The sequence below is a fragment of the Lepidothrix coronata genome, unplaced genomic scaffold (genome assembly GCF_001604755.1).
Source record: "Lepidothrix coronata isolate B3197 unplaced genomic scaffold, Lepidothrix_coronata-1.0 Scaffold2, whole genome shotgun sequence".
NCBI lineage: Eukaryota > Metazoa > Chordata > Aves > Passeriformes > Pipridae > Lepidothrix > Lepidothrix coronata.
In genome coordinates, this window is record NW_016690182.1 from 14,654,866 (window position 1) to 14,681,052 (window position 26,187).

General features: G+C 51.7%; 1 protein-coding gene across 2 annotated transcripts; it reads right to left on the bottom strand.

Annotated features, from left to right (window-relative positions):
- Window positions 1–5,580: 5,580 nt before the first annotated feature.
- On the bottom strand, window positions 5,581–25,889 carry SLC16A2 (solute carrier family 16 member 2). 2 transcript variants are annotated; one of them, XM_017818552.1, is made up of 6 exons: window positions 25,747–25,872; window positions 14,628–14,772; window positions 10,305–10,767; window positions 9,718–9,861; window positions 8,986–9,214; window positions 5,581–7,755 (listed from the first exon to the last, which is right to left on the bottom strand). In XM_017818552.1, exons 2-6 carry the CDS (start codon window positions 14,750–14,752, stop codon window positions 7,535–7,537), a joined length of 1,182 nt encoding a protein of 393 aa, XP_017674041.1. In that variant the 5' UTR covers window positions 14,753–14,772; window positions 25,747–25,872; the 3' UTR covers window positions 5,581–7,534. The 2 variants fall into 2 exon arrangements, with proteins under 2 accessions (XP_017674041.1, XP_017674048.1); XM_017818559.1 differs by having other exon boundaries at window positions 7,205–7,755; window positions 25,784–25,889.
- Between the last annotated feature and the right edge of the window lie 298 nt (window positions 25,890–26,187).

Genomic DNA, 26,187 nt, shown 5'->3' on the forward strand with positions numbered 1-26,187 from the left:
CTCTCCTCCAGCTCTGTCCCTGCATGCACGGCACCAAGTCCTTCAGAGGAGCTCATTGCTGTAGTCTTATTCCCTTTGAATCTGTATTTACTATCTCTTATCTCCTGTTGGTGTTTTTTAAACACTATTTGCAGTAAATATCCCCAACTTGAAAACGGGTTGAGGTGCACATTAAAAAAAGAGCCTGAGTTATATAAAACTAATGCCTGTGTAAGCTTTTATCTAATGGCAATTAAAGTACCTCACATAAACAAATCATTAACGTAAAGCCCTTGATAAAAGCTGTGTTTTCAGCATCACACAGCCACTGTAACCTCGCTCATGGATGATCATCCTCGGTCTTTCCCAATGCTCCCATAACTGCTCTTATTGACAAAAAAGGATTAGTTCTTCTCTGCCCAGTGCTCCTACCTGGGAGGCCTCAGAGTGCCCCTCAACCACCGCCAAAGGGAAGAAATAATATTAATAATAATGCTTAATAAAAGCCCTGGTGCTGTGGCTGTGTGAGAGCCCCTGCGGAGCAAAGATGCTGCAGCCCCCGAAGGGGCCAGACCCAAAGTTGTACCCAGTGGAACAGAGGGGAATATGTTTGGGTGGCTGAGGGCTCACCCTGAGAACTGACCCCCTCTGGGTGATGCTCTCAGGGCTTTCTTTCCTTATTATTTTTAGCTTTTGATGCATTGGGTGGGACAAGGACGATCCTCCCGCCAATGCCACCTCCAGCTCTCACCCTCCAGCGTTGCATGGGAACATCATCTCCCCTGTTAGGCACCAGGACCTTGGCACAGTCGTTCCTCAAGGTGTATCAAGTGCTCAATAAAAGTAATTCCCAAGTTAAACCGTTGCCTTTCCAGTGCCTCTGAAGAGTTGGCAGCATCTGAGAAAGCTGATGGGGGACCAGTGCCCAAGGCTGGCCATGGGGAGAGGAGACCGGGCAAAATATGGGCATGGACCTCTTTTCTTTTTAAAACTGGTTTATTCTACACAATTTTTTTAAACAACATTCATAAAATATTAATTACAAAAATGTGCTAATATGGGGTAGGTTTTTTCTGTTTATTTATTTTTTTTTCTTCCAACAATCAGAAATTCACATTTGAAAGGACAGTCATACTTTTAAGACACACATTCAAATACTTTAATTCCAGATACAAAATTTTTAGGGGATATAAATCACTTGCAAGAAGCAGATGTAAAAAATCAAAAGAAAAGAGGAATAATTTTAGGCTTCAGGATCTGATTTCAGATTGAATTGAGTGATTGTTTTCGGACCACTGGCTCTGCTGATCTGCCCAGCATGCCCGGCAGGCCTGGGCACTTCCCAGGACCAATTCTGGAGCCACACATGACTCCTGCTGAGCCAGAATCAGGAACACACTGGAAAAAAAAATGGGATCACGAAGCTACTGACAGTGCTTGCAGCCTTTTATTTAGTCTTTCTAGTGGGTACAGACACTGTGAGGGTGAGCGTTACCAGCACATCACAGGGCAAAGCAATGGATCCCACCCCAAAAACCCATGGACAGACTGTTTTCCATCAACAGTGGAGCAAATGCCAGCTGTGACAGAGCTGGAGAGAGGCATGGCATTGGAATCTGCTGACCAGGGCTGATGGCAGCAAGCTTGGAGGTCCTCCTTTAAAAACAATTACACGAAACGGCCAAAATTCAAGCCTCCGCCCCGGTGCTCTTATGTGGAGCCAGCTCCAAAATCCACCCATCTGAAAGCAAATATTTGGCTTTATCCTGCTGGATTTTAGGGCAGGGGAGGGAGAGAGGGGTAATTTCCTAATTGCCCTCAGCCTCCCCAGAAAAATCCTGCCTCAGGCTTTAACGGGTTCAAATAGCTGAAACAGGATATGCTGGGAAAGTTCAGGCCTCGAGAAGTCGTTTTCTTTCCCGAAATGATTGGAGTGAATGTGCTTGGCAGCCAAACCCCAACTGCGTTCAGGCAATTTGGCTGTCACCCACCACAAGAGGAGCATCAACTCCACACAAAAACCTGCTCCCGTAAACAACTCATCAGCCACACCACGATTAAAAACGTACAAAAAGGAAAAAAAAGTTTAATTCCTTAGTAAAATAGACACTAAGCCTTGCCTCTAGCACTACGGGTAAGGGCTACACTCGCCGTGCCGGGCGGAGGTGGATGTAGGGGGAGTGTTGGGAGTATGGTACAAAAAGAGGAGAAATTTTGGAGGTACAGAGACTGCTTCAAAGCCGTGTTTTGCAGGAAACAGGTGGAATTTTGTGTTTTCCTCTCCCACCTTGCCTGCACTGGGAATGTGAATCCCAGCCCCATACCTGTGGTCGGAGTGTTGCCACCACAGTGTGTGGGAAGAGGGGACGTGGGGACACTCTCAGTGTCTGTCCTTGAGAGGAGCACTGAGGGCACTGCAGTGTTTGAAAAAATAAACCAACAAAGCCCCTCTGGAAGGGGCTGTGTGGGGTGAACCCACCAAAGCCCAGCGATAACCTCACTGTCACCAGGGCCAAAGTCCACGGCGTGGCCGAGCCAAGCTGATAAAGAGCCTGGAGCGATGCTCACCCCACAGCACGGGGAGGGTCACCCCTGCCAACACCCCAGGGCTCCTAAGCCCACTCAGAGCTCCATCCACCCCTGTGTCTGCTTTCCTTCCAAGGACTCTCAAAAGATATGGAAACAGCTTTCTTTTGGGTCTTTACTGGCCTGTGGGTCCCCTCTCTGGTGCCAGCTCCATCCCCGCCCGGAATTACAGAGGACCTCAGAGGAGTATTTAAGGAGCAATTTTCAATTACATCATTCTCCCCAGAGATTACAAGGTGGCTTGTAAGCACCCAAAAGAGCTGCTCGAGCTCGGGTTTGGTGGCACAAAGGCACAGGGAGGGGCTGCTCCACTCTCCTTGGCAAAGGAACCGGGGCTTTCAAAGTCATCCCGATTTTCTGCTTCCAGCTGGATAAGGAGACGCAAACTCTGCCAGCGTGAAAATGATTGAAGCTAAAATAACCAAGGTAACCCCCAAACAAAACTGTGGGGTACCAAAGCACATGAAAGCTGGGAATGGTTGGCAGTGAAGGACGGAGGGATGGCAAATGTCTCAGCTGGATCTGTCCCCCTGAGTCCAGAGGATTTGGTCCAAGTTCACCTTTATCCAGGTTTTCACTCTGAGGACCATATGGCCACAAAAAGGTGCAGATGCCAGCCAGGGTTGAAGTCCACCCTAAGCCTCCCAAGACACTGGAGTGATCTGAGCAAGAGTAGATGAGATCCTCAGCACCAAATCAGGCTGTCCAGAGCAAGTCGCTCTTGGCGCCCACGTACCAAAGAGACCCTCTGTTGCCATGGAGAACATTTCCGTGGCTCTGCCACACAGGGGAGGGTGGGAATGTCCTTGCCTAGCTGGAGACCACCTTTCTCCTGGCTCCTCCAGGCAGCTCAGCCCAGAGGATGATGAAGTTCCTCGACTGGTAGCCCCAAACCACCACATTGGTTGGAGGTAGAGCCAAAACCTCTTGAAACTGGGGGTCCCCAAACCCCGTGGTACTGCAGCAGACCTGCAGAAGCCCTCAGGCTTGGATGGCAATTAGGATGTGGCCTTCCAACAGCTCCCACAGAAATGTTAGAACGCCTCAACCCCAGCCAGTGAGTGGCCAGAATCTGTTAAAATTAAGCCCTGGGACTTAGGCATGTGTGTGTCCCTGGCCAGAGGACCTCAGGACAGGGCACACTGCAATGAAGCAGCTCCTGCAGATGGTTTAAGCCATGAATCATGGCACTTCCCAGGCAGCTCCTGCAGCATTGCAACCCTTCCCATCACAAACACCACCATGCCCAGAGCCCTCCCAGCTTGGCTTTCCTGCTCCATGCCTTGGCAGGAGCAAGAGGAGTTAAATTCAACGCCTCACTCTGGAACAGTAGGAAGATAAAAAAAAAAGAAAAAGAAGAAAAGACAACAAGTTGGTTTTGAACACCCTCAAGGTAAAGATTTAAGAGGCAGCCCCAGCCCAGCCCCGAGCGGGCGCTGCTGGGACACGTCCTGTGCTCACTGTACACTTACATAAGGCTCTGCAGCTCCGCAAACACCCCGGGCATGGGGTGAAGTGGGGCCTTCCCTGCTCCCTTCCACCCTTTTCCCACCTCGGGGGCTCAACCTGCTCCCCTGCCCTTGCTGGCTCCCAAAACTGGCTTAGCCTGGAGTGCCGGGCTCCCCCTTCCCCTCCTGGAGCAAGGGAGAGGGGCAGGAATCACAGCCTGGCACTCACAGGAGAGGGAGAAGGTTGGTTTTTTTAATTAGAAAACTGAGTAAAAGGCAGTTTTGGCTGTGAAGGCAGCTGCCTGCTCAGCCCTCACCTGCCCAAGGAGGATGTGGATGTGCTGGGCCAGGATGAGTGGATCCTAATGGAACAGAACGGGTTTTGGGATGAAGCTTTTTGCAGCAGGTAGGGATCTATTTGGTGTGACATCATCAGACCATCACAGGCTAAAAGGAGGTTTTGGAGACCAGTGCAATTCCTCCCTGTTCATAGATGCTCCAATCACCACCTCTCACATGCCACCAGCTGCACAAATCCCTGTAAGCTGCCTGATACCGTAACAAGCCAAACTAGACCCACAGCAGCAGTTTGCTGACAAACCAACCCCAAATACTCCCTTTATGTCGTCAGACTGCTCCAACCTTTGCCCTTCCCGTTCCAATCTGTGTTTGCTGTCGAGGTGACCCTTTCATTGCTGTTGTTCAAACCTGCCTTCCCTGCTGCAAAATTTGCCCATCTTCAGCACGGGCAGGATTTTGGCCTGCTAAGGATGATGAATGTGGTTTTAGGAGACTGGTACCAGACATCAGTCTGCAATAGGATGAGGGCTGGCTTCCTGTGATCAAAATGGGGTTTGCCATGGGCAAAGACCAAAATTTAGTGGGAACGACTGTGGCTGGCTTGTGGTTGACATGGAGCTGCTCTGATGCCACTGCAGTGCTAAGCACTGGTTGCACTAGATGCAGGTTCCCCTGGGAAAAGACCTTTGTAGGCATGTGGAGCAGTTAAGACAAGTGAATTCTGCAGAAATTTGGGATTTGAACCATAAATCTCTTTATGAGCCAGGGAGGTTTTACCGCAACAAAGTCTGGGCGCTGCCATCGGTGGCTCTGCCGTGCAGCTGCTCACTCAGCCCAGACAGGGCTTGGAGGCAGCTCTGCTCATCCTCTGCTTGGCCTGAAGAAGCTCCTTGTTGAATTTAAAGGCCTCGTAAGCTCTCCTTTGGGGGGCATTAAGGTAAAAAAATACGATTTAAGGAACTTCATCGAACTCCCATGTTAATAAATGCCCAAAACCACGCAGAAGGAGTTATGATGAGGTGTTATTTCTTTCCTTCAGCTGTTAGAGGGCTTTGAAGATACCCCATTCCCACCTGAAATACATCACTTTAACACCCTATTCTAGGCTAAGCCTGGCAGATCCCACCACAGCACAGACGCCATGGTGCCTGCCCTGCCTGCCCACATGGCTCCAGCTGCCTCCTGTGGGCCCCAAAACTGAGGAATGGGTCAGCAGAGCCACAGCAGACAATGCCATGAAGGGTAAGAACAGTCATGGAAAAGCATATTGAAGAAAGAGACAAGTAGACACCTCATTTTATAGTCATAAACAGACATATCACAACACATCAGGTAATTTTCCAGCTCGTACGGGGACAGAAGGGCCACAGGACCACAAAACCTTACGATGCATTAACCAACATGGGTTAAAAACAGGGCCAGAGAGGCATGCAAGGGCCTGAGCCTATGTACAAATGTCCCACCACTGACCATGGGAGGGACCTTCCACTGAACCCAAATATCCAGAGCAGAGATTTGTCTTGGTGTTACAGACCCCCACACTCGCCTGGAGACCAAGGGGTGATTCCCATGGCCCACGTCCCCCTTCAGGCATCTCAGCTTTTTAATGGCAGTTGAACAAAATGAAAACTCAATGAAGGATGGGTTTGCAGCCAGGATAAAAGTGAATTTTGTTTCTTGTTCTCTCCCAGGAAAAAGTACCCCAGTCACTGTTGGCTCCTCATTTACACAGGGACCCACCAGGGCAGGAGAACTTCCCTCCTCGCTCATTTAACCACACTCATTAGCAATGCTTTGAGATGGTCACAGAATTGTGGAATGGTTTGGGTTGGAAGGGATCTTAAAGCCATTCCATCCCCTGCCATGGGCAGGGACACCTTCTACTATCCCAGGTTGCTCCAAGCCGCCTCCAACCAGGCCTTGAACAATTCCAGGGATGGGGCAGTCACAGCTCTCTGGGCAATTGGAATTTCTAAAATTTTCTCTGGGCAATGATGAATTTCTTCACAAGGCTGAACTCTGCTGCCTCTCTGTGTGGTGGGTACCCACTGGCTGTGCAATTTCCTTGTGCTCTCTCCCTCTCCCCCCAGGGACAGCACTGACCCTGCTCCAGCTCCCCACAACAACACACAGGCGATGAGTGAAATGCTACAGGGGCTTTCCAACCCTTTGGAACACTGGGCTTCCCTTGCCAATACTGACTCCTGGTTATTGCTGCATAATACACAACTGGCCCCTAAAAAAGAGCAGTGGCACCCTGTGCCCTGAGCCAGCAGCACCCCCACACCCATGGGTGCCCCTGTGCCCAGCAGGGAAGCCACGTCCCAGCACAGAGCTGATCCAGGACTCACAGGGCTCTGTCCCATCTCTGTGTGCCTTGATGCCTCCGAAGTGCCTGCCCTGGTGGTGATCCCAAGGATTTGGCCCTGTGGATCCAGCCACTGTGGGCTGTGCCAGGAGCTGCCCCTCTCTTTTGCACCTCAAAAGCCCAATCATTAGTCACTGGGTGAGAAAACAGAGGTGGAAAGTGGCCAAGGGACCTGCCGGTCTTGTCCATGCATTTTTAAGGCATATTTTGCAGGAAGGGTGTGCTCCCACGTGGCTCCATTTGGTGGAGCCGGCCGAGCTCCCAATCATCCCGGCTGCAGCTCTCTGGGTGTGCAGGAGAGCAGCGGGAAAGGGGGAGAGAAGATGGAAGCAGGACTTGCTGACATTTATTTGGTTTGTGCATCAGACTAAAGCAGCGCTTCCTCCTTCGGATCTCTGGCTCCAAACAGGCCCTGGTGCTAGATGGGGAGGGGATTGTCTCCCTTGGATGTGACACCCCAGTAACACCAGAGGAGGAGGAGGATGGACAGCTGCCAGGTCCAACAAGCTCCATCCGTGGCCTGCTTGAAAAAGGCATTTATTAGCTGTAAACCTCTGTTGTGATGTATAGAAAACTGGGGAGAGGAGCGGGAGATCGATCAAGTTTGAATCCTGGTGAGAGTTCTCCTTAGAAAATGGTTAGAAGAAAAAAAAGGTGGCTTTGAAATCAAAACTGTCCCGAGAAAGAGCGTTTCTGCTAGTTAAGAGCCTTTAACTAGAAGAACTTTTTGTGTTTTCTCCTTTACAAACATAGTGCATCTGCAATCACTGGGAATTATGGTCTGTCTGCAAAAGGGCCTGTGCTGGGGCTATGGAGAGGCTGCTGGTGGCCGTGGGGTGTGTGGGGAGCGGGGTCACATGTGTGCTTCGGAGGCCGGGCAGCCCGGCAGCAGCTCCCCATTCACCACGGCCTCCGACACCAGCATCTTGTCTTTGCCGGAATCCAGGCGCTGCTTCTTCAGCATCCTCTGATGGACCAGCGGGACCACGGAGAGCACCAAGGCACCAATGATGGGGGGGACTCCGGCGAAGTAAAAGGCCGCGTCGTAATTCCCAAAATAATCATTGAGGTATCCTGCAAGAGAAGAACAACAGAGGTTAGAGCCACATCAGGCTAAGCCCTCATTAGTCTAATGACCAGCTTGTTTCCTCCTTCCCGTGAGAGCTGCAGCTTGCGTCAACCACCAGATTTGGGGAGATTTGGGTTTTTAAAATAATCTTTTTTTTTTTCCACTGCATTTCTTGAAGTTTTTATGCCTTGGATTGAAGGATGTGTGCAGCCAACATTGTGTACCAAGAAGTCAAGAAGAAAACCCTCAGCCATCCTTCCTGTTTAACCAGAACAGGACACAATTGGACACATCCCAGACAATCCCAAATACAAGTTGAGACACGTTAAACCAAACACTTCAGGTGGCTCTTCCCAGAGGCTTGCCAGCCAGGAGACAATGGGAAAAGTGTGCAGGGGCTGCTCCTCTGCAAATTGTCTCCATCTGGAAGCCCTGCTTTGCTTACAGGTATTTTATCTACATTGCCAGTCACAAACAACAGCCGAGCCCTTAATACCCAACAAGGTTCTGCATTTGTTCATTTGGCAAGTTCTAACACAGCCAGGTATCCTTGGAGAATAACGCGTGGCCATTGATCAGCGCTGGAAAATCTCTCTGAGTTTCTCCTGCATAGACACTTCCCTGGGGATTCAGTCAATGAAATGAGCCCCTTCACCCAGCAAGTCCAATGCAGGGGGTCCTGCAGCAGCACCCTCACAGTGAGGGTCTTCAGCCCCCAAGTTCCTTCATGAGGGTGTTAAACTGAACTTTGCTGCCAGAAGCAGAGAGATCAGAGGATTTTATCCAGCTTTAGCTTGGTGCTTGCTGATGCAGACGTTCTGCTGTTCAGGGCCAGCTCTGGCAAAGCCCTTGCTGTTGAGGGTGTTGGGGTTATTGCTGTGCTTAAACAGAGATCCAAGTCTTGTGAAGCTCAGGTGTCTCCATCTCTAACTTTGAATCAACCCTAGAAAACTAATATCTGCCAATTTTTAGCTCATCTTCAAGCAGAAATCAAGTTAATGTGACCTTGGTTCACTGTTCCCCCAATGATCACCTTTGGAGAAAGGCCCCGAGATACTATAGGATGTAGCATGGAGTGATGCCACACCCATACTTCAACCTCCCAGTGACATGATAAGCCAGAAAATTCCAAACCATGAGTCCAGTCTCACACCAAAATACCAGCATGGGTGAAAGCTGCTCCCAGCATGTCCCTCCCAAAGCCGGTCCCAGTCCGGCACCGCGGCGCTACCAACCTGCTATGGGTGTACCCGCGGTCATGGGCACAGCCATCAGCCCCATGAGGTACCCTATGGCCTGGGACGCCTGCATGGGCCCCACCAGCTCGAAGGCGATGGGGGCCATGATGGTGGTGAAGAAGCCATCGCAGAGGCCGAGGAAGAGGCAGATGACAATGACGCCCTCAAAGCCTTGACACTGGGGGATCATCATGCACAGGATGCCCAACAGCATGAAGGATGCAACCTGAGGAGGCAAAAGTGGGCATGAGGAGTGGGCGTGAGGAGCAGGCGTGTGCAGCAGGAAGAGTCATGAAGGTGACACTGAACAGGTCAATGTCATTGGTCTCTCCTTTGGACAGAGCAATGCCATCCGTCTGCTGCGCCCGTCTCAGAGGGGCCCTTAAGAATAACCTTTTAAGAAGGGTTAAGAAGGATTATCTGATGGATTAGCTGCTAGATTTCAGCAGTTTGTTCTTCAAAAACCACAAGAAGGTGAGAGGGTGTCAGTAGTTGGGAAGAGTTGGTACCATGGAGTTTCATTGCTGAATGGACACTGGACAAGTGTGTAACTTCCCTTACACATTTCAATAGTACATTTTCTTCCCTAACAGCAGATAAGGCTGTTAGAAAATAGTCAGTAAAGAGTTTGCACTCTGATTGACCAGATTAAGCAGACCAATGCAGAGATGCCATTCCCTGACCCACTGTTGTTGGCCAGCAGCTACTAGAGGGTCGGACACAACGTACCTGCAGGTAAATCTTCTTCAACCCAGGGATGCAGTCACCAATACGGCCTGAAACCAAGCGCCCCAGCCCCGACATGCCTCCGAGGCAGACCAGGAGGATCCAGTCCTTTTTGGTCTCTTTAAATCGCTTCTCCACGTATTTTACCTACAATGGAGGGATGGACACAAGGACATGATGCCTCACTAAAGCTGATCCCTGTCACCTCCCCAAAAGGGATGAGATTTCCTGCAGCTGGCTCATGTTTTTGGGGGTGATTGTGTGACCTTCATGTCCTCACCACACTGACCTGCACGCACCACTTCCACCCATCCCAAACCCAACAGGCCCTTCCTCTCCTGCTACCGATGCTTGTCCTCGGGAGCCGTGGGAAGTGGCTGCTCTGCCCACCCTGGCTCAGAGGACATATAGAGGCATCAAAAGGCCATATCCTCTCACCACTATTCCTGTTTGCAGGATGTGTAGCAGTTTCTTGGCTTTGAGGCGTTTGGCCCCTCTGCCCCTGCTGCCCATCCCCCTCCTCCCACCCCCTCCTCGCTTGCAGGAGCCAGGGATCTCCCTCTCCTTCCAGTCCCAGCCAAGGCTCTTACCAGGTGCATGTAAGGTACGAGGTATCCCAGGACAGCAGTAGCGATCCCAAAGGCCCAAATCCGATAGGTCTTTCTCCGGAAAACCCTCAAGTTGAAATACCTGCGCGTCTGGGCCCAGCACTGCTGCCGCGCGCTCCGGCTGCCCAGCTTGTCCTGCCCGTCGTGCTGAGAGTCACAGGAGGGCGGCAGGGTGGGCCGGTAGGTCATGGACAAGAAGATCTGGATGAGCATTAAGGCACTGAGTACTTGGAAAGTATGTGCCAGCCCAATGGCCTTCCCGACCATCTTCAGGAAGAAGGGGAGCGGCACGGAGATGAGGCAGCTGCCGCCGGCCACGATGCCGTTGGCCAAGCCAAGGCGGCGCTTGAAGTAGTGACCAAGGATGACCAGAGAGGGCTGGAAGGCAAAGGAGCTGCCACAGCCGAAGAGGATCCCATACGTGAAATAACGAACTTCCAGAGACCTAGCGGGAAAAAACCACATGGAGCTGGTGACATTAGGTAGAGGTGGGGAAGGTCAGGAAGCCTCCTGCCCTGTGGTCCTGCAAAACCGTGTGTCAAGACCCAGGTCTCCCATGCCACAGGTGCTACACAGACAGTCTGACCCCAAGGAGATTACTCCCAAGCCAAAGCAAGGATTATCCTCACTTTACAGCCGGCACATTAAATCTCCGGGAAAATGGAGTTTATCTGGGGAGAGCTTTCTGCAGCCAGGAGAAGCAGCAGCCAACCTGCCCTCCTTGGGAAGCTGACGTAACTTCAATGGTTTTTAAATTGCAGTAAACAAGATTTTCTTAGGTAGGAAGGGTGGCCTATTTTTAGCTAGAAATCCTTTTTATTTTTCCACTGAAAGGACTAATTCAAAACATTCTGCACCCAGTGTAGTTTGAAAGCACCAACCCTGTTGGTTATTAGGCACGTAGGAAGGAAACATGGTGTTTCTGCCCAAGCTCCAGGTTGGTTAATTAAGTTCTTCTTCTTTAAGCTCCTCTGGGAGCTTAAATTAGACAGTTAATAGATCTCATTTGTACCTTACATTGGTGGCTGCACTCAAGGAGGGAGTGAAGTGGCTGCTCTATAGAGCAGATGGAGAGTCCTGAGAGCCCTTGGAAGGAGCTGCTTCCCAATTGCCAGCCCGATTTTCCCAATAGAAGCATCTGAGAAAGGAGCCTGGTGTTAGGCCGTGCAAACAACCTATTATGTTTCTCTCCAGATGAAGGATGTTTTCACTTCATGACGGGACAATACGTCCAACTGCATGAGACATTGCCTGGGAGGAGAGCACGACAGAGACCTTCGGGCAGCTCATGATGCCCAACCCTCCTGTGCAATACTGAGTGATGCCCATGAAGCAAGCGAGGAGACAGCAGCCCACATCTAACAGAGCAGCTGGAAGTTGGGAAAACCTTTACAAGAACATCATTCCTTCCATTACACGCTCGTTTCTTCAGCTTGCCAAGCAGAAAGCAGAACATGCTTGCTGTGCCCAACGGCTCCAAGACAAATGACTGTCAGGAAAGGCACTTTCCAGCTACTCCAGGATGAAACCACATCAGAAGCCCCCTCTGTGGGAGCCAGGGAAGCAGCTGGGCCATGCAGGCTGTCTCCGACCTCCCACACACCAGTGCTGGCCATCTCGGCTGGGTCACACCAGCTTTGGTGCCGTGGCTGCACTGACATGTCGGATAAGTGGAGACAAATGCCCCGGTTTCCATCTGCTCCCTGTTGATGCTAAGACACCCTTGCAGGATCAGGGGCTCCATCCAGCCATGCTTCTTAGCCAGGATTTCCCAGCCTGCTTACTGGGAATCAGCCAGCTGCTCTCTGGTGGGAAGGGCGGCATCGTCTCCCTTGGATAACAAGGTCACCCGTGAATAATGACATCTCCTGGGACAAAGAGGTCTCCCTCCATCAGCTGCCTCTCACTTCCAGCTCTCAGTGGGAACAGCCCTGGTTCACCCCTGCTGGTAGAAGTTTGGGGGACTCCTCTCTGCAGGATAAACTGGGCAGAAGTTGTGGAGGGGAAGGAGAGGCAGATGAAGAGGGACTCAACCGCCCCTACAGAACACTTAGCTGTGCAGAGGAGGAGGGCTGGGAGGGCAGCCCTGCTAAACTGGCCATCATCTAAACATGCTGAAACACCCCCCTTCACACTGGAGGAAGGGTGAAGCCTTAACTGGGATTTCTCTTTTCTTGAGGGCACACAAGATCTGTGGTGGCTTGAGCTGATTACAACTGCAGGAGACACCCCTGTGCAAGGTAGCAGAGAGGAAAAGCCTCACCTCGACCCCATCCAGCCTTCCCCAGAGCTCAGCATTGCAGCATATTTGGTTTCTTTCATGGATTTCGTACCAAACTCCCAACATTTTGAGAGCAGGAGGCCCTGAGCTGGGCACTGGAGTCCTCTTGCACAGGCTTGGTGCCTCACAGAGTTTTTGGATCAGCTTGGTGTAGTGCTGGGAACTGCTGCTCCTCTGGACAAAACAAACCCATTTCAGAGGAACCAGGAGGTAAAGGGGGGATGAGCCTTGATGCAGACATGCCTCAGCCCACCAAACCCAGGCTGTGTCACTTTGCACCGGTGCCTGCACTGGGGAGGTGATCTCAAGTTGTGTGGGGGGGGGAGCTGGCAAGCGGGACCAGAAAAAAGCTTCTCCATTGTTCTGGGTGAGCAGGAGCCACAGGTTCTGAATTTCAGGAGCAGCCTCCAGCACGAGGGCGGGGCGGTGCCAAGTCTCGCAGCCTCGCTGCTCTTCCCCCGGCTCCGCTCGGCCGCGCCGGCACAGCTTCCCTGCTCCGGTCCAGCTGCAGAGGGGCTCCTTTCTCCCTTAAAAGGGAGCCAAAGGAATGTGATCCAAGAGTGAGAGGCAGGAAATGGGGATTTCAGTTCTGCAGCTCTCCTGGAAATAATATTCTTCTCTGCCTGTACTGTTTGATTTTCTTTTCAAGCCCAACACAACCAGCCACTTGCAGCGGCCGTGGTCCCATCAGCTCTTTTTCTTTGCACGAACATTGTACAATAGAAGGGGAAAAGTGTCCAAGCTCTGTTGATTAGAAGGAAAGCAAGATTACATGGGAAGCTCCTGTGATCTGCACTGCCAGGGCACACCTTCCCTCAGGACCCACTGCACCCTCTCTGATTGCTGTTATCTTTGGGAACACAAGGCGGTGGCACCTGCGAGGAAATCGCAGAGGGTGGTTCCTTCCACACCGCTGCCTGAGATGGGTTTAGCGTCCCAAAAAGCTTGGCTGCAATCGGCCACAGCCCCAGGGGCTTTGCCCTTTGCTGCATCCCCACTCCCAGCACAATGGGGGGGCTCCCGCCGCTGAGGATTTGGGCATCCAGGGAACCAGGGCTGGGACAAGCATGAGGGTCTCACTGAGCAGTGTGAGTGGACTGGCTCCCATGCAGGGTGGGCAGGAGGAGCACAGCACAAGCAAGTTGCCTTCTGGAAAACTAGTGCGTATTTGCTTTAAAAACCCCACTTCTTGAAGCATTTTAATTAAAACAATATTGATTTTAACTGAAATCCAAGCCAAAGTAATGTTTTTATTCAGAAGAACTGAGGCAAATGCTGCTTTGGAGGTGTCTCCACGGTGACTCTGAGACTCTGTTTAACAAGTGTACCCCAGAGGTGACCTCTTTTTGCTCCCACAAAGATGCCAACGTCTGGGTTGGAAAGACACACAGGTACACCTGCCATTTAAATGTACATCAGCCGACGCCTGCCAGCAGAAATTCATGGTGTGGGATCAGGGATGGAAAAAGAGGAACAGCAATGGCCCTGTGCTGCTGAAGATGCCTGAGCTGGAGCAGGAACACCACAAACTGCTCAAGATCCTGTCCATGTCCCCCTCCCTGTCTGTCCTGCACAGAAACTCCCTCTCAAGTGTAGTCCATCAAATATTATTTTAAGCATTAATTTACTTTCAGCACCAAATGTGAAAATGGTTGCGAAGGAGAACAGTTTTCTCTGTGAGTGCCTCTTTGGAGCTGCCCATGACAGGTACACCAACCTCTCCTTCCTGTTTTAAAGATCAAATTAAGGACCTGAGGCTGAAATCCCATAAAATACAGTCCCTTGCTCAGGTAAAATTTGCTCTTTTTTTTTTTATATGAGGACAAAAGAGCAACTTGGTTCAATTTGTAAAGAAACAGGCTGAGTGCACATGGGCTGTGTGGGGTTGCCAGGGCACCCCTCAGCTGGATGGGAACCACCTTCTTTGCCCCAAAAGGCAGCAGCAATGTGTTGGCAGGGGGGTTGCAGGGCATAGGGAGGAAGAAGAGCTCTCCAGGGAGCTGTGTGTCCCCTCCCAGCCTTACTTGGTGAAGGAGCTGCAGAGGAGCCCGATGAAGGCGATGGCAGCTCCCATGGCTGCCGTGGTCCTGCAGCCGAGCCGGTCGGTGAAGATGCTGACGATGGGAGAGCAGAAAAAAATCATGCCCATGGCCAAGGAACCAACCCATGCTGGGGAGAGAGAGAAGAGAGGTCATGGTCAGGGTGGGACATCGAACGCGGGCAGGGGGGACACAGAGGCTGACTCCAGCCTTGGCGGCAGAGAGGCAGCCCCATCACACTGTTAATTAACAGTGCAGCTCATCAACAGCACAGGCACCACTTGTACTGCCCAACAGCATCGTGGATGGGGCAGCGTTGGAGGTGTGGACAAATTGTCCTTGTATTCCTCTCCACTGGGTTTATATGTGCCCCAGGGAATGCACTGAGCTTCCAACACTTTTTCCTAACAACCTTTGCTGTGCGTGTGATGATGCCCCCACTGGTGCCACTTCCATCAGGACATCTCCAGGCCAAAAGCTCCCCAAGCTCCTCAGATCCCTCTGCTCCCCAACTTTGTCTAGGAAGAGTTTCCCATCCTGAGTTACAGCTCTGCATTCCCAGGTACCACACTCATCCATCCCTGCTCCTTGCTCTCCAGAATCAGGAGTCCTCACCTCCCCCTCACCCCACAGTCAGGGATGAGTCCTTGCTGCAGCTGAGCCGATGGAGACACATGGTGATGCCAGGTTAGATTACACCCCTGGCCCTGCCAGGTGATGCCCAAGCAGGACCATGCCCTCCTGTCTCCTTCCAGCCACATCTGGAGAAAACCACTGTCCGTGTGTCTATCTTTTCCCAGAAATTTTTATTATTCATGGGTTATTTCAGCCCATTGTGGAATCATGGAATCGTTACATTTGGAAAAGCCCTTGAAGATCCTTGAGTCCACCCATTCCCCCAGTATTGCCAAACCCAGCATTAAACCATATCCCCAAGTGCCACACCTATGTGGCTTTTAAATGCCCCCAGGGACAATGATTCCACCAGTGCCCTGGGCAGCTGTGCCAGGGCTTGACCACCTTTCCTAATCTCCAGCCTAAACCTCTCCTGGCACAGCTTGAGGCCATTTCCTATCATTCATTGTTTTCCCCCTGCCCTCCACCTTCTCTTTTTAATGGTTTATGCAACGGTTTTGGGGAGGAAAGGCAATGTTTCAAGAAAAGCAATGTGGTAAGAAAAAAAATTTAAATTCTACCAGGTCTGATGAGAAGGGATCCCCCGGCCGATGTGTGGGGCAGGGCAGAATGGACAGGTGGACAAGGGGCCTCCAGCCCTACTCAGCACCCAAGTGGGGCGACCTCCTGGAGCCCCTCCCAGCTCCAGGCACTGGCTCTGGGCTGTCGAGCACAGCCCCGGGACATGCGTTCCTTGCTTTTTTTATACCATTTTCAGGGCATTTTTTTTTAACCCAAACAAGGGCTCTGCAAACCTTTTCAGCACAGCCCCGCACAAAAACACCCTGTCCTTCCAGAGCCGTGAGATCTTCAGAAAATAGCCAGGTCCCTATTAAAAGCAAATCCCAGCTATAGAGCAGCCTCTCCAAACTCTGTCTTTCAAAAAGGACCACACAAAGAAGCCCTCCCCAGCCTGGGAAGAGTTGACCCTTCCAAATTAATTATAAGTTCACAAGGACCCAATTTACTTCAAAATCTTCTTTAATAAATGCAGAGTGGAGCAATAAAATGAAAAGCAAGGACTGTGCGGGAACCTCGTGGGACCAGCTGGGCTCTTGTCTCGACACCAGGCAAAAAGAAGGGTGAGGGCGAGGGAGATAACCCCCCTCTCCGACTGATTTTCTTGGTTATAAACACAAGGCACAGTGTAATAAAAGTCCTTCTAACAGGATTAGGTGGCACAGATCCAAAGAGCCGTCCAAAACAACTCCAAGAGGGGGTGAGGGATGGGAGCAATGCCAAAGTGGGAAAGGCTCGTTAAATTGGATAATATACTTCCAGAAATGTTCCTTCTACTCCAGCCAAGGCAGTAAAACATTAGATGGCCCCGTCATGTTTGAAGTTTGTTATTTTTGGAAATTACTTTAAGAAACGCGGAAATAAAAGCATAAAGCAAAGTATTAAATTTAAAGGGCCAGATTCTGATCTTAATAACCCGGGGATTTACATGCAAATAAGCAGGATCAATCTCTGGTCCTAAAAATGCACACTCACCTGCAGAGATCAAAGCAAACCTGGGGTGGGAGGCTCAGCAATGGGCGCTTCAAAGCTCCTCCAGCTTTGGGTTTGTAAAGAGGAGATATTGCTCAATTAAAATCGGTAAACACACCAAAAAAAAGAGTCCTGTGGCAAATTGCTCTACCTTAGAGAAAGGGCTTACCACAAGCAATGAATAAAAATAGGCTTGGGGAAGAACACCAAGTTAAAATTAGTAAGAACAATAGCCTCACTTCCAGAGCGGGGTTTTGTCTTCCCAGCGCTTCCCAGCGAAGCCCCGGGAAGCCGGGAGGGCTGGGCGAGCTCCAGCGCTGGAAGGAAACCTCGGCAAAATCTGGGAGATCAGGAGAAAGCCACCTCATTCCCAGCTCTGATCCTGGTGTGATTCACACCAAAACACCCCCTGAGAGTGGGTTACACAACTTTTCCCCCTGCTTTATTCCCACTGTGATGTCAATGATCTCCATCCATCTGGATCTGGGCGAGGTTGGAGGAAAGTGATGGCAGAAAACCATGGGTTGGGAATGGTGTTCAGGTGAAGCATAGCCCCAAACCTGCCCCTTTGGACATGGAGCTGCAGTCCCTGGATCCACTCCAGGGCAAGAAGGTTTATTTCTGGCAATCTGTGTAAGTGGTATTGAAGTTTCTCCTGGATGTGAAGGGCAGAGGCAGTCATTCCTCCGGTGGAAAGCAGACGGGGCTTAACCACCTTTATTTCAGCAACTCCTCCAACGCTGGAGAAGTTATGACTTGATTTAAAGCCCACAGGAGAAAAAGGGAGGAATCTTTGCTTCTGATTTCCATGGGGATTTGGATGAGATGGTTAATTCCCAGCCCTGCCACACCTCCAACCCTCTGTGGCTGATAACCTGGGCGAGATATCGAAGCACAGACAAGCCCCCACAGGAGCCACACAGCCTTATCAAGCAGCGAGGTGCAATCAGGCAGATCCTAAAAGAAAGGATGGACCAAATCCAGATGAGGACGGGGCTGGAAGGAGCTCAAGAGCTGCCAGAACTTTGACAGGAATCGGGTTAAGACTTGATTGTCTTTCAAGATGCCCTGAGTCCAACCACCTCCTGGGAGCACCAGCTGAAGGGGCTGCTTTTGGAGCTGCCCAGCTGGGTGCTGGGAGAAAACCAGTCTGGTAACACCCAAGAAACATTCTCTCCAAGGGATGCCTTGACAGAAACACAAAATTCTTCAGAAACTACATTTTTAGCTTAAGAAAAAAAAAAAAAAAAGGCATTTTAAGCACTCTGCTTTTGGTCAGGGAGAAATGGAGATGACTTCTGATTTGGGGGCTAGAGGTATAAGAGGTGACTCAAGGCTCACTGTCCCTTCCCGACAGTGCATCCCACCCTGCTCCCAACACAGCCCCTCCTGGAGGCAATGGAACAGCAGCTGGGACCCCCCTGGTACATAACCCCCACTCCTCACTGCTCCTTGAGGGACTGGGGGACAGCAACAGCCCCGGTTGCCACCCCAGACCAGGCCACCCACAGCCCTGCCTTCCTCCAGAGCTGATGGGACCTTCCTGGTGGTCCTGGGATGCTCTGGGGTATGGGAAGAGCCCAGCATGGGGCTGGTGCCGCTTTGCTGGAGCAGAGAGGGTGACCAAGGAGAGCATTCCACCAGCACCTCTCACACAGGGGAAAGCTCCAGTTGAAGCTCCACAGATTGCTCCTTCCCACCTTGGCTTTAACAAAGGCAGCCAAACTGGCAGCCTGTGGCTGGTCCAAAGCAATGCGGCCTTCACCGTGGACAAGGAACACAGTGGTTGAAGATCGCCAAGGGGAAAAGTGATTCAGTGGTGTAGGAAAACACAGAATCAGAATGGTTTGGGCTGGAAGGGACCTTAAAGATCATTTAATTCCAAACCCCCTGCCATGGGCAGGAACGCCTCCAACAAGACCAGGTTGCTCCAAGCCCCATCCAGCTTGGTCTTGAACACTTCCAGCTGTTCTGAGTAACATGGCCAAGATGATCCATCCTCCCCAACACTGCTCACTCTGGGCTCAAGACAGAGTGAAAGCTGGGAAGGTGACCCACTTGCTCACCAGCCCATTTGCCCACCAGCCCAACACCACCAAGCTGTGCCCACAATGGAGGAGCTCTGGGACCAGGCTTTGGCCACCAGGTCTCCTCCTGCTGGCAGGTGACAAGGCTGCTGGGGTCCCTGTGGCAGAGGAGAACTGGCACGTGGGGGTCAGGGGGCTCAGCCCCCCTGCAATGGGGCTGGGGATGCCTGTGAGGGCTGTGAGCACCATGTCTGCATGTTCATGGCAGCAAGAGGTGGGCAGGGCCCCCAGGGTCAGTCCAGTTGGGTCCCACACGCTGGACACCAGGTCAGCTTTCTTTTCAGCCAGACCGTTCAAAAGGATGGAAAGCTCCTTCATCACCGGCACTTTCCTGAGTAGAAAAAGGTTTCTGGGAGCAGAACAAGGTGGGAACAGGAAGGTGAGAAACAACAGAAGAAAATATCACCACTGAGACACAGATCCAAACCCTGCCGGTATCGAGTTCATTGTTCCAAAAAACACCATTAAAAATCATAGTGTGGAACTTGTGGCCAAGCCTATTTGTTCCTTTAAAACTGAATCTCCAGGGAGAGAGAAGGAAGGGACGTCGCTCTCAGCTGTGCTTTCCCGCTGACCCAAATACCCTGGGCCGGAGGGATCAAGGGCCAGGAGGTGACCTCAGATCCGCCACTGAAGGAAGTGTCTTCCCTCGCTTCCCGCGGCTTCTCCTGCTCATGCCGCACAGCTGGGACAGGGACACGATGCACAGGGTCACCTTCCCCCACACCTGGCACTTCTCTGAGGTGATTCACCTCCTCCTCCCCACCTGTACCGCTCCTACAAGAAATAAATGATTTTTGGACTTGTTCCAGAGACAGGGAAGCTCTGCTGGTGTGACAAACCTCGTCACATACCTTCAAAGCCCTCCCCAGTCCTACCTGGCTCCATTTTTGGGTGGCCTGGGAGCCCAAAGAGCCTTGTGGCCCTTCCCAGGTGGACGCTGTGGGGAGCGCAGCCGGCTGTCCCCCCCTCTGTGGAGCTCCTGCAGCACATCTGCACTGAGGACCAAGCAGCTGTTTCATCTTGTGCCCTCGAAAAGCCATTTGCGTCATCCTCTGCTCGCTCAAAGTAAAGCCTGAAACGCTCCCAACGGCTCAGCCCCATGTGCTCAACACCCCCCGCGGACCCAGCCTATCCCAGGCTTGGATGGTCAAGGTTTAAATAAAGGCAGATGCAAAAGTCACATCTGAGGAGGCCACCACGATGCATGGCAGGATGGGAAATTGAGCTAAAGAGCAGCAAAAAGTGAGAGTCCTAAACCAAAGCTGGGGAACACCAAACAGAAGACAAAGAGACACAAACTGAAGCTCTGAAGCCCCAGATTGAAGCTGGGGAACACCAAATTGAAACAGGAGAGCACCAAGCCAAAGCTGAGGAGCCACAAACTGAAGTTGGGGAGCACCAAACTGAAGATGACAAGTCTCAAACTGAAGTTGAGGAAACCCAAACTGAAGTTGTGGAGCCCCAAACTGGAGCTGAATAGCCCCAAACCAAAGATGAGGAGCCCTAAATGGAAGCTGAGGAGTACCAAACCAATGCTGAGGCACATCAAACTGATGCTGAGAAGCACCAAACCAATGCTGAGAAGCCCCAGACTGAAGCTGAGGAGCCCCAGTTCAAAGCTGGGGAGCACCAAACTGAAGCAGACGGGCTCCTCTGGGCGGAGGTGGGGCGGTGTGGTGGCAGCCACTGTGCATCACGTGCAGCTAAAAGCCAGTTAAACTCATTAATTGTATAGTAAGCCCTGCTTGGTACCATACCCTAAAGCTTCAGAACAAAGTCCTCCTTTATCAGGTTTGGCTGACTTCTCCCCCCTCCTTTCTTTTGAAAACAATTCCACAACAGCCTGAAAATTGGAATAAATGAAATTATTCAGAGGAATTATTCAAGGCCAGGTCTGACTAAAGACCCTTTCAGTGCCATGTTCATGGCAGTATTAGGACAGAGGAAGGAAAAAAGTGAATGTTGTAGAAGGGGCAGCTCCTGTTCTCATGGCATGGTCCCATGGCCAAGGACAAGGCAACAGCTTCCCAGAGACAGACCCAGCAAGTGTCCATTCAATCTTTGTCTTAGGAAAGTTTCAAAATACTGATTTTTAATTGGTTCAGGAGCACAGGGCCCTGGAGCAGAGCAGGTTGGGAATGTATTTTGCTTTAGAAACCCCACCACATCTCTCCTGATCATGCCTCTCTGCCTTCCCTGGCTCTCAAGAGTGCAGGGGACTTTTAAGAGAGGAAGCCCAGGCCACCTCCTGTAACCACTAAGTGACAGATATCAGCTTATGTGAGAGAAAAGTCCCAATATGAGCTGCCCTGTGGCCACACTAAGCAGAGATGGAGACAAATCTGTGGTTTCGCTTGGCAGGAGCAGGACCAGAGTGTTTGCCTGAGGTGTGTGTGCTCAACATCTTGGAGAAGATCAGACCCAGCCTTATTTTGCATCATTTCTTTCCAAAACCATAAAATTCGACCCTGGCTAGAGCAAAATGGCGTTAGAGCTTGTTTCTGAGCTGCATCATGTCCTCCCCATCCACAGCCTCAGCCTCCAAGGCTCCAGAGCCGGTCCAGAAATGCAAATTCCTGTGAAATCCATCCAAAAGCAACAAGGCAGCATGTGCTCTGCAGCTGAAACCCACCATGTGCCCAGGCTGGATTTTAATTCCCAGCACTCCACTCCACAGGCCAGGAAGGTTTTTATTTTCTGAGTTGCCTCTGGCTTGCAATTTTTGAGGGATGATTCACCTACCACACACTAAAGTTGCCCAACAAACAGGAGCTACGGTCGCAACCACTTCTCAACATGGGCTATGTCCCATCCAGACGTCTCTCTATGACCCACACTCTCAAGGAGGCTGAGGATCTTGTTATTCCAAGCTCTCCTGATGTTAGGTGGCTCCAAAGGATGTTGGATTGGACCACATTTGCCCATGTCCCATCTCCCTGGGTGAGAGCCCAGGGGTCTCTTGGTGTTCAGCTGCTGTCAGGCAAAACCAGTGCCCTCCCGCAGCTCCTGGCCAAATAAACTGGCAAGGACTCTTCAGTACTGGGGGGAAAAAAACACATCCCCGGGGTGAGCATCCCCCCCTTGGACTGTGCTGTCAAACACCTCGCCAGCCCCTGGCTGCATTTTCATCCAGCAATTTTATGAAAAACAGAAAAGTTCCATTTTAATTGGTGAAAATTCCCTCCTCCCACCCGTGGAGCACCAATCTGTAATTAGCCTTTCATGTAAAACGATGTTTATTCCTGACAGGGTTTGTCTTGGCACAAATATGCGCTCTGAAATGTGCACACATTTGAAGACTCAAACCCTGCATTTAATTCTCTATCTGCTTGTTAATCCTCATTGTTCTCAAGCCCCTTTTCAAAACACACCCACAGGGAGAAGAAAGTATTTCTTTTATATACGTATAAAACCCCCTTCCAGCATCAGGACACCAGCAGCGAGTGCGGCACCGGCCCGGGGTCCGGCTGTCCCCCAGCTGCCGGCGCCCACCCAGACTCATGGTGCCAAAACCAGGACTCCTTCCTCCTGATTTTTTCCATCTTTCCTTTTTTTTAATATACAGTTTTTCTCCCCAGCTGTGATGCCCCTCAGATGTCTCCCTGCAATACAACAAACTCGTCCAAAGGGTGGGAGCCCTGAAGTGGGAGGGTGAGGAAAACATGGTGGGGAAACCACCAACTGCCCCCAGCCCCATTTTGGAGAACCTTCCTTCAACAGTGGGGACTAGAACCTGAGTTTCATGATTCCTGGGCTGAGTTTGGAGTGATCTGGGATTTACACTCTCCCAGAACATAGCAGCCACATCTCCCAGCACAGCCAACTGGAGGCTGGACCAGCAGCCCATGGGACCTCCCAGCAGGAACTGGGTGACCAAAGCAGCCCAGATCCTTCCCCTCTGCCCAGTTCCAAGCACAGACAGCAGCACGAGGCCCATTGGGGTGAGCAGGGAGAGCAGGGAGTTCCTGAGTGGTTGCCAGAGGCTGCTCCAGGTTGCCACTCTTCCAACAGGGCAAGAAACACAATATCCACCTTACAAAATGAAAGGGAGAGCAAAGGGTCAGGGTTGTGGTCAGAGTCAGGGTTAGTATTTGGGTCAGGGGCAATATTAGGGTCAGGATTAGGGTTTGAGTTAGGGACTGGGTCAAGGTTTGGGTTAGGGTCAAGGTTAAGGCCAGAGTTTAGGTATGGGTTTGGGTTAGGGTCAGGCTGAGGATTGGTGTTTGGGTCAGGGTAAGGTTTGGATTTTAGTTAGGTTCAAGGTCAGGGGCAGGATCAAAATCAGGGTGATGACTGGGGTTTGGGTTAGGGTCTGGGTCACGGTTAGGATTTGGGTTAGGGTCAGGCTTAGGATTTGGGTTAGAGTTTGGGTTAGGGTCAAGGTCAGTGCCAGGAGGACAGGCTCTCCCCAGTCCAATGCACCCTGGTGGGTTGGAGTTCCCTCCAGGCCCCGTGTGCTGGCTCCTCACCCTGTGATTTTGGGGAACAGTTCCCATTGCTGTCTCCGGGCAGGTCCCAGGGACGATGGCAATGATTAACCCTGGTGGGACGCTGTGGGTCAGCCATGGCCCCAGACACATGCAGGCTGCTGCGTGTCCAGAACTGTCAGCCTTTGGAAAAGCCACGACCTGACCAAACTTCACCAGGCTTTGACTATGATTAACCACCTCCAGTCACTGCACAAGGGCCCAAAGCCCGGGAACAGCTCAGCACTCACGCCCTGCCACGGCCATCGTCCCGTGCCCAGAAGGACCCCCAGAGGTGACCCCCTTTCTCTTCCTCCAGCCCCAAAATGTGTCATCTCCTCTGAATCCCCACCACGGCCACTTCATGTAACTCACAGACTTGTTCTGGTAACCAGTTAGTGTAGCCACAGACAACTGGGAGGACAGTGCAGCTGGGGGACCAGGGTGGTGCAGCTTCAGGAATTTGCCCCAGTGCTTCATTCCTGTTTGCAGGAGTGGGCAGGGAGGGATGGAAGGGGGCAGGAGGGATGGAAGGAGGCAGGGAGAATGGAAGGGAACAGGAAGGATGGAAGGGGGCAGGTGCCTTTGAGGACACGAGCACTGGCACTAGGACTGGGCCAGCAGTGCCGGGGCACGTGGCTGTCCAGTGCCAGCCACCATTTCCCAGCCTGCGATTCCGGATGAGTACTGCCACTTTTGGGGGGGACACCTGAGAGTCCCAAAGGGCAGGAGGATGGCTCTGGGAGCACCTCAGCCCTGCCCTGCCAGCCCCCCATGCGTGGCTGCCGTGGCTCTTCCCACTCGGAGTAGCCTGGCCGTGATCGCTGCCGGGACCGGGGCCGTGGCTCCCGGCCAGCCTGGGAGCACATGGAGAGGCAGCACCACAGCTCACGGGCCGGGATGAGGGGGCAAAGCCGACATGCCACAGTCAGGGGTTCACCTCCCATCCAGAGGATCCACATGCATCCCTACGGATGCCTATGCCCAGCGCTGACCCACCACAGCAGCCAGCAGCACATCTCCTGTGTGCTGATGTTGTACCTGGCACACGGCTGCAGGATGCCAAAAATACTCCAGGGTGAGAGCACTTGGGGCATCCCAACCCCTTGATGCCTCAGAGAGAAGATGGGATGGCTCCTGGCCCCCAAGGGGAGGCAGGGTGGGTTCCCCTCCCAAAACGCGGCTGGTGGCCCAGGGCTGCTCCATCCTTGTGAAATCACCGGGCACTTTCTGTCTCCTCTGCCAACCCCCCTGGGCTGTGTTTGGGAACGCTCCTCCTTCTGTGGTGGGACTGGGGTGAGAAAGGATGCTTTTTCCAAGCTGAAAGAGACAGAAAAGTTTCCCTCTCTGCCAAATCTCTCCCGAGCCATCTTCTGTTTTCTATTAACGGCAAGAATAAACCCTCCGGCCCAGGTCCACACTCCTCCCTCTGCAACTCCCATGGGCACTTGTCGACATCCCAGTAAAAAAAGGAGAATTAAACCCATGCAACCTGGCTGGCCCTGACCCAGGGACCTGCAGAGCAAGGACTGGCGGCGGGTGTAAAACAACCCCCCTGCTCTGCTCTTACATCTGCCCCACAGAAACTTTTCAACTCCAGTTGCTGGCAGGGGCCAGGCTGATCCCAGCTGAATTCCTTCCACTTACCAGCAAATAAATAGCAGTTAAATGAAGGGAAAGAGAAAAACACCCTTTTTTTCAAAGGGAAAACAAAGAAGTCAGGGAAAATAAATGAAGGAAAATGTTGGGCTGGTCACAGGCTCACAAAGATCTTTTTCCCTCGCAGTTGGGTACTTGACAGCCTTCCCTTTCAGCTAATTAAGGGATACTCAGAAAGAAAAATAGTTCCAGTCCTTTGCCAGCCCTGAGTATTAAGGGGAGAGTCACAGCATGTTGGAAAGCAAACCCAGCCCTGGCCACAGCTTCTCCACCCGCCCAGGCACCCAAACTACCGTTTTTTAGACAAATAGATGCTGTTGCAGGACATCTATGGTCTTCTCCCAGGCCTGGCAGATTTCAGCACAGACTTTTCTCCAAACTCTCTGGTTGTGGGCATCTCCAACCTTGGAATCATAGAATCATGGAATTTTTTAAGCTGGAAAAGCCCTCTAAGACCATTAAGTCCAACTGCTAACCCAGCACTGCCAAGTCCAGCACTAATCTATGTCCCCAAGTGCCACATCTACATGACTTTTAAATCCCTCCAGGATATATTATTTGTATGTATCTATACCTTCCCATAGACAATGGCTACTCTTCTTACACTCCAAGTATTTCTCTCAACCAACACCTTCCTTGCTGTAAAATCTCCAAGCACCATTTTGCTACCTGTCCCTCACCGGACAGAGGACACTGTTAATTACCTTTTTTTGCACCTTTTACCTTTTTTTTGTTTAGGAAGTTGAAGGCAGTGATGCACCTTCTGTCCTCTAGCAGGAACAACCCCAGGTTTCAGCACTGCATGTCCTTCCCCCTCCTGTCCTCCACACCTCCCAGTCAGCCCGGCCCTTTCCCATTGTGTGGTGACACCTTCCACATCCCTCCTGGGACTGCTTAATAATTAATTGTCCCTTGTCCCTCCCCCTCAGCACAGAGCAGTGCCTGGCTCTGGTCACATTGTGCCCCAAGCCTGCAAAGGCACCTCTCCAAAAAACCTACCCCATGGGAGCCCTGCAGGGAGGGATGGCTCCTGTCACCCCCCATGGCTGTGTCACCCCAGCCCTGGGTTGGGGTGTCTTCACCATGACCCACTGTCCCCTGCTGTCTTTTGAAGGGGGTGGGGACAGAGATGGGGATGGGGATGGCATGAAGTGCCAGGGCTGG

What these genes read in the sequence shown, in the direction of transcription:
- SLC16A2 (XM_017818552.1), bottom strand. Translation starts at nt 14,752, where the DNA reads ATGGGCATGATTTTTTTCTGCTCTCCCATCGTCAGCATCTTCACCGAC. An exon ending in TCGTACCTTACATGCACCTG is followed by an intron (nt 9,862 to 10,304) that starts GTAAGAGCCTTG and finishes CCTCCATTGTAG; the next exon opens with GTAAAATACGTGGAGAAGCG. An exon ending in CGCGGGTACACCCATAGCAG is followed by an intron (nt 7,756 to 8,985) that starts GTTGGTAGCGCC and finishes CTTCTCTTGCAG; the next exon opens with GATACCTCAATGATTATTTT.